Raw genomic sequence first — 7,678 nt, 5'->3', positions numbered from 1 at the left:
GTACCAATGTTCTGTCCACAACCTTGTAATAAGTCTATAATACATCATTGTAGGAAAGCGGAATACTGGATGTAGCCAGGTACCAATGTTCTGTCCACAACCTTGTATTAAGTCTATAATACACCATTGTAGGAAAGCGGAATACTGGATGTAGTCAGGTACCAATGTTCTGTCCACAACCTTGTATTAAGTCTATAATACATCATTGTAGGAAAGAGGAATACTGGATGTAGCCAGGTACCAATGTTCTGTCCACAACCTTGTAATAAGTCTATAATACATCATTGTAGGAAAGAGGAATACTGGATGTAGCCAGGTACCAATGTTCTGTCCACAACCTTGTAATAAGTCTATAATACATCATTGTAGGTAAGCGGAATACTGGATGTAGTCAGGTACCAATGTTCTGTCCACAACCTTGTAATAAGTCTATAATTCATCATTGTAGGAAAGCGGAATACTGGATGTAGTCAGGTACCAATGTTCTGTCCACAACCTTGTAATAAGTCTATAATTCATCATTGTAGGAAAGCGGAATACTGGATGTAGTCAGGTACCAATGTTCTGTCCACAACCTTGTATTAAGTCTATAATACATCATTGTAGGAAAGAGGAATACTGGATGTAGCCAGGTACCAATGTTCTGTCCACAACCTTGTAATAAGTCTATAATACATCATTGTAGGAAAGCGGAATACTGGATGTAGCCAGGTACCAATGTTCTGTCCACAACCTTGTAATAAGTCTATAATACATCATTGTAGGAAAGCGGAATACTGGATGTAGTCAGGTACCAATGTTCTGTCCACAACCTTGTAATAAGTCTATAATACATCATTGTAGGTAAGAGGAATACTGGATGTAGTCAGGTACCAATGTTCTGTCCACAACCTTGTATTAAGTCTATAATACATCATTGTAGGAAAGCGGAATACTGGATGTAGCCAGGTACCAATGTTCTGTCCACAACCTTGTAATAAGTCTATAATACACCATTGTAGGTAAGAGGAATACTGGATGTAGCCAGGTACCAATGTTCTGTCCACAACCTTGTAATAAGTCTATAATACACCATTGTAGGTAAGAGGAATACTGGATGTAGCCAGGTACCAATGTTCTGTCCACAACCTTGTATTAAGTCTATAATACATCATTGTAGGTAAGCGGAATACTGGATGTAGCCAGGTACCAATGTTCTGTCCACAACCTTGTATTAAGTCTATAATACATCATTGTAGGAAAGCGGAATACTGGATGTAGCCAGGTACCAATGTTCTGTCCACAACCTTGTAATAAGTCTATAATACATCATTGTAGGTAAGAGGAATACTGGATGTAGTCAGGTACCAATGTTCTGTCCACAACCTTGTAATAAGTCTATAATACATCATTGTAGGTAAGAGGAATACTGGATGTAGCCAGGTACCAATGTTCTGTCCACAACCTTGTAATAAGTCTATAATACATCATTGTAGGTAAGAGGAATACTGGATGTAGCCAGGTACCAATGTTCTGTCCACAACCTTGTTATAAGTCTATAATACATCATTGTAGGAAAGCGGAATACTGGATGTAGTCAGGTACCAATGTTCTGTCCACAACCTTGTAATAAGTCTATAATACACCATTGTAGGTAAGCGGAATACTGGATGTAGTCAGGTACCAATGTTCTGTCCACAACCTTGTAATAAGTCTATAATTCATCATTGTAGGAAAGAGGAATACTGGATGTAGTCAGGTACCAATGTTCTGTCCACAACCTTGTAATAAGTCTATAATACATCATTGTAGGTAAGAGGAATACTGGATGTAGTCAGGTACCAATGTTCTGTCCACAACCTTGTAATAAGTCTATAATACATCATTGTAGGTAAGAGGAATACTGGATGTAGCCAGGTACCAATGTTCTGTCCACAACCTTGTAATAAGTCTATAATACATCATTGTAGGTAAGAGGAATACTGGATGTAGCCAGGTACCAATGTTCTGTCCACAACCTTGTATTAAGTCTATAATATATCATTGTAGGAAAGCGGAATACTGGATGTAGCCAGGTACCAATGTTCTGTCCACAACCTTGTATTAAGTCTATAATATATCATTGTAGGAAAGCGGAATACTGGATGTAGCCAGGTACCAATGTTCTGTCCACAACCTTGTAATAAGTCTATAATACATCATTGTAGGTAGGCGGAATACTGGATGTAGCCAGGTACCAATGTTCTGTCCACAACCTTGTATTAAGTCTATAATATATCATTGTAGGAAAGCGGAATACTGGATGTAGCCAGGTACCAATGTTCTGTCCACAACCTTGTAATAAGTCTATAATACATCATTGTAGGTAAGAGGAATACTGGATGTAGCCAGGTACCAATGTTCTGTCCACAACCTTGTAATAAGTCTATAATACATCATTGTAGGTAAGAGGAATACTGGATGTAGCCAGGTACCAATGTTCTGTCCACAACCTTGTAATAAGTCTATAATACATCATTGTAGGAAAGAGGAATACTGGATGTAGCCAGGTACCAATGTTCTGTCCATAACCTTGTAATAAGTCTATAATACATCATTGTAGGTAAGCGGAATACTGGATGTAGTCAGGTACCAATGTTCTGTCCACAACCTTGTATTAAGTCTATAATACATCATTGTAGGTAAGCGGAATACTGGATGTAGTCAGGTACTAATGTTCTGTCCACAACCTTGTATTAAGTCTATAATACATCATTGTAGGTAAGAGGAATACTGGATGTAGCCAGGTACCAATGTTCTGTCCACAACCTTGTAATAAGTCTATAATACATCATTGTAGGTAAGCGGAATACTGGATGTAGTCAGGTACCAATGTTCTGTCCACAACCTTGTAATAAGTCTATAATACATCATTGTAGGTAGGCGGAATACTGGATGTAGCCAGGTACCAATGTTCTGTCCACAACCTTGTAATAAGTCTATAATACACCATTGTAGGAAAGCGGAATACTGGATGTAGCCAGGTACCAATGTTCTGTCCACAACCTTGTAATAAGTCTATAATACATCATTGTAGGTAAGAGGAATACTGGATGTAGCCAGGTACCAATGTTCTGTCCACAACCTTGTAATAAGTCTATAATACACCATTGTAGGTAAGAGGAATACTGGATGTAGCCAGGTACCAATGTTCTGTCCACAACCTTGTAATAAGTCTATAATACACCATTGTAGGTAAGAGGAATACTGGATGTAGCCAGGTACCAATGTTCTGTCCACAACCTTGTGATAAGTCTATAATACATCATTGTAGGAAAGCGGAATACTGGATGTAGCCAGGTACCAATGTTCTGTCCACAACCTTGTAATAAGTCTATAATACATCATTGTAGGTAAGCGGAATACTGGATGTAGCCAGGTACCAATGTTCTGTCCACAACCTTGTAATAAGTCTATAATACATCATTGTAGGTAAGAGGAATACTGGATGTAGTCAGGTACCAATGTTCTGTCCACAACCTTGTAATAAGTCTATAATACATCATTGTAGGTAAGCGGAATACTGGATGTAGCCAGGTACCAATGTTCTGTCCACAACCTTGTAATAAGTCTATAATACACCATTGTAGGAAAGCGGAATACTGGATGTAGCCAGGTACCAATGTTCTGTCCACAACCTTGTAATAAGTCTATAATACATCATTGTAGGTAAGAGGAATACTGGATGTAGCCAGGTACCAATGTTCTGTCCACAACCTTGTATTAAGTCTATAATACATCATTGTAGGAAAGAGGAATACTGGATGTAGTCAGGTACCAATGTTCTGTCCACAACCTTGTAATAAGTCTATAATACATCATTGTAGGAAAGCGGAATACTGGATGTAGCCAGGTACCAATGTTCTGTCCACAACCTTGTAATAAGTCTATAATACATCATTGTAGGTAAGCGGAATACTGGATGTAGCCAGGTACCAATGTTCTGTCCACAACCTTGTAATAAGTCTATAATACATCATTGTAGGAAAGCGGAATACTGGATGTAGCCAGGTACCAATGTTCTGTCCACAACCTTGTATTAAGTCTATAATACATCATTGTAGGTAAGAGGAATACTGGATGTAGCCAGGTACCAATGTTCTGTCCACAACCTTGTATTAAGTCTATAATACATCATTGTAGGAAAGCGGAATACTGGATGTAGCCAGGTACCAATGTTCTGTCCACAACCTTGTATTAAGTCTATAATACATCATTGTAGGTAAGAGGAATACTGGATGTAGCCAGGTACCAATGTTCTGTCCACAACCTTGTAATAAGTCTATAATACATCATTGTAGGTAAGAGGAATACTGGATGTAGCCAGGTACCAATGTTCTGTCCACCACAACCTTGTAATAAGTCTATAATACATCATTGTAGGTAAGCGGAATACTGGATGTAGCCAGGTACCAATGTTCTGTCCACAACCTTGTTATAAGTCTATAATACATCATTGTAGGTAAGCGGAATACTGGATGTAGCCAGGTACCAATGTTCTGTCCACAACCTTGTAATAAGTCTATAATACATCATTGTAGGAAAGCGGAATACTGGATGTAGCCAGGTACCAATGTTCTGTCCACAACCTTGTAATAAGTCTATAATACATCATTGTAGGAAAGAGGAATACTGGATGTAGCCAGGTACCAATGTTCTGTCCACAACCTTGTAATAAGTCTATAATACATCATTGTAGGTAAGAGGAATACTGGATGTAGCCAGGTACCAATGTTCTGTCCACAACCTTGTATTAAGTCTATAATACATCATTGTAGGTAAGAGGAATACTGGATGTAGCCAGGTACCAATGTTCTGTCCACAACCTTGTAATAAGTCTATAATACATCATTGTAGGTAAGCGGAATACTGGATGTAGCCAGGTACCAATGTTCTGTCCACAACCTTGTATTAAGTCTATAATACACCATTGTAGGAAAGCGGAATACTGGATGTAGCCAGGTACCAATGTTCTGTCCACAACCTTGTAATAAGTCTATAATACATCATTGTAGGTAAGCGGAATACTGGATGTAGTCAGGTACCAATGTTCTGTCCACAACCTTGTAATAAGTCTATAATACACCATTGTAGGAAAGCGGAATACTGGATGTAGTCAGGTACCAATGTTCTGTCCACAACCTTGTATTAAGTCTATAATACACCATTGTAGGAAAGCGGAATACTGGATGTAGCCAGGTACCAATGTTCTGTCCACAACCTTGTAATAAGTCTATAATACATCATTGTAGGTAAGAGGAATACTGGATGTAGTCAGGTACCAATGTTCTGTCCACAACCTTGTAATAAGTCTATAATACATCATTGTAGGTAAGAGGAATACTGGATGTAGTCAGGTACCAATGTTCTGTCCACAACCTTGTAATAAGTCTATAATACATCATTGTAGGTAAGCGGAATACTGGATGTAGTCAGGTACCAATGTTCTGTCCACAACCTTGTAATAAGTCTATAATACACCATTGTAGGAAAGCGGAATACTGGATGTAGTCAGGTACCAATGTTCTGTCCACAACCTTGTATTAAGTCTATAATACATCATTGTAGGTAAGAGGAATACTGGATGTAGCCAGGTACCAATGTTCTGTCCACAACCTTGTATGGTGAACAGAGGAGGATGTACGGTGTGTGATTGTACTGGTGGCATATTTTCTACTGGACAACATTCACCATTTCATGCAACAAATTTGGGAAATCCAGTTCAGCTGAGTCAGATGGGTCCAATGGCTGGTCAGGGAAATAGTGCTAATCAAATGGGCCAAATGCCAGCCCATAGTAATTCGGTTAATACAGGACCAGGCTCTGGAAGTCTAAATGGACCCAATACAGGACCGGGCTCTGGTAGTCTAAATGGACCCAATACTCCTAATTTCAATCCAGGTAATCCTGGTGGAAATCTCCCTAATGGTTTCAATGGACCAAATACGGGACCTATTCAAAATGGCGGAGCAGGAGGAATAAAACTAGATCAAATTTTAAAGTCTACTCTTCCACGTAAGTTACTGTACATATTCTGTTTTTGATGAGAATAAACTGATCAAAGATACCATGATTTAAATTAAAATGTTATATTTACGCCAGACGCGCGTTTCGTCTACACAAGACTCATCAGTGACTCACGCTCGAATAAAAAAATATAAAAAAAGGCAAAATAAAGTACGAAGTTGAAAAGCATTGAGGACCAAAAATTCTTAAACGTTTTGCCAAATACAGCTAGGGAAGTCTATTTCTGAGAATGAATATTTTTTTTTTGTAAATTCATCCAGCATTGAAACATTGTAGATTTCGATTCAAAAGCAACTTGTGTTTGAAATATGCGTTTCTGGACTTTCTAATCATACCATGCTGATAATCTGAACGTCTAGCAATGCTGGATTTTCAAATAAATAACCAAATCTAATCACTACTGAAACGTTTGTTTTGTAAAACAATATTGTTTTGTAAATCAAGCACTGTCTATGCGCTAAAGAAATCCTTTAAAACACTTGTCCATGGTAAAATATCTGTTAAAAACACCCTCTTTTTCCTGTTTAAAACCGGCAGAATGTCCTATTGTGAATTCTAGTCGAACCATTTTCAACAGTGAATGATATATTATTTTACATGTTATATTTGCTCTGGCTTTTATTTTCTTTGTTGTGTTTCTTTATACTGTTGTTTGTCTTTCTGTCTTTTTCAATGACTTGTCTTAACGTTTTCTGTTATTTTCGACATATAGTTTTTTGGTATCCTTCGCCTCCCCTTTGTGTACGATCTTAAATTAAATAAATAAATATCTACTGGCGAACTTCCGGATGGTTAACAAAATGTTCCATTATTTAGCGCTTTCTTTGATATCATTGTCTAACGTGCATACCAACTATTTTGTCTGATATAAATTGCAAATATAAAAGACATTCATCGAGCTGATTTAAAAACTATTTTATAAAAATGACGTAATTTATTATTTGTCAGAAATTAAAATTAATATTTATGTTTATATATATCTTTATGAAAATGTTTCTTTTTTTCTGTTATTACCAGCATCATCAGTTTCACCAACATCGACGCTAGCGCCAACTACTATCAAAATCACGTGTGCACCTGTCAGATGTATAGCGCCATGCAATAAAGGAGTAACGATTTCTAAAGACGGATGTCCAACGTGCTTATGTTAATAAATAAAGTATCAAAGTTTTTAACTCTCATCTAATATCTATTGTTATTAGTGTCCTTCAATCGATAAAGAGTATTATCCTCACGTAAACTAAGTTTGCAACTGCATAAGGCGAAGGTGACCTTTGATGGCTCTTGTTATTATATCTATATATATTTGGACATATCGCTCGTCCACTATTTCGGACCTTAACTTTCAAACATTCGTCTTTAAGAATGCTCCAAAAAGGTAAACTAGTATCACAAAAAAAGCGCGTTTGACCGAAATGGCATTGCATATTTCATCATTTTAGTAAGCGCATAGATTTATTAAGGTGAAAACAGTTTATCAGATATAGTAATGCTAAAATACATTACATTCTGCAGATTGGAAAAATAAAAGAGAAGTACTTTAGATTCATTTCCAGCTACCATTAATCTTTCGGAACATTTATCACCACGTGCATCCATGAGAAATTAACCATTCAAAAATAGTTTCAGAAAG

At 37.3% G+C, this 7,678-nt stretch overlaps 1 protein-coding gene across 1 annotated transcript; it reads left to right on the top strand.

The window, feature by feature from the left end:
- Positions 1-2,218: 2,218 nt before the first annotated feature.
- LOC143052010 (uncharacterized) lies at positions 2,219-7,226 on the top strand. The gene is made up of 3 exons (XM_076224983.1): positions 2,219-2,237; positions 5,587-6,033; positions 7,063-7,226. The coding sequence occupies exons 1-3, from the start codon at positions 2,219-2,221 to the stop codon at positions 7,194-7,196; spliced, it is 600 nt and encodes a 199-aa protein (XP_076081098.1). The 3' UTR covers positions 7,197-7,226.
- The last annotated feature ends 452 nt before the right edge of the window (positions 7,227-7,678 follow it).

This window comes from Mytilus galloprovincialis, chromosome 11 (assembly GCF_965363235.1).
Source record: "Mytilus galloprovincialis chromosome 11, xbMytGall1.hap1.1, whole genome shotgun sequence".
In the NCBI taxonomy this organism is placed as follows: Eukaryota; Metazoa; Mollusca; class Bivalvia; order Mytilida; family Mytilidae; genus Mytilus; species Mytilus galloprovincialis.
Note: the sequence above shows the minus strand (reverse complement) of the source record. Positions and strands in the feature narration are given on the sequence as shown.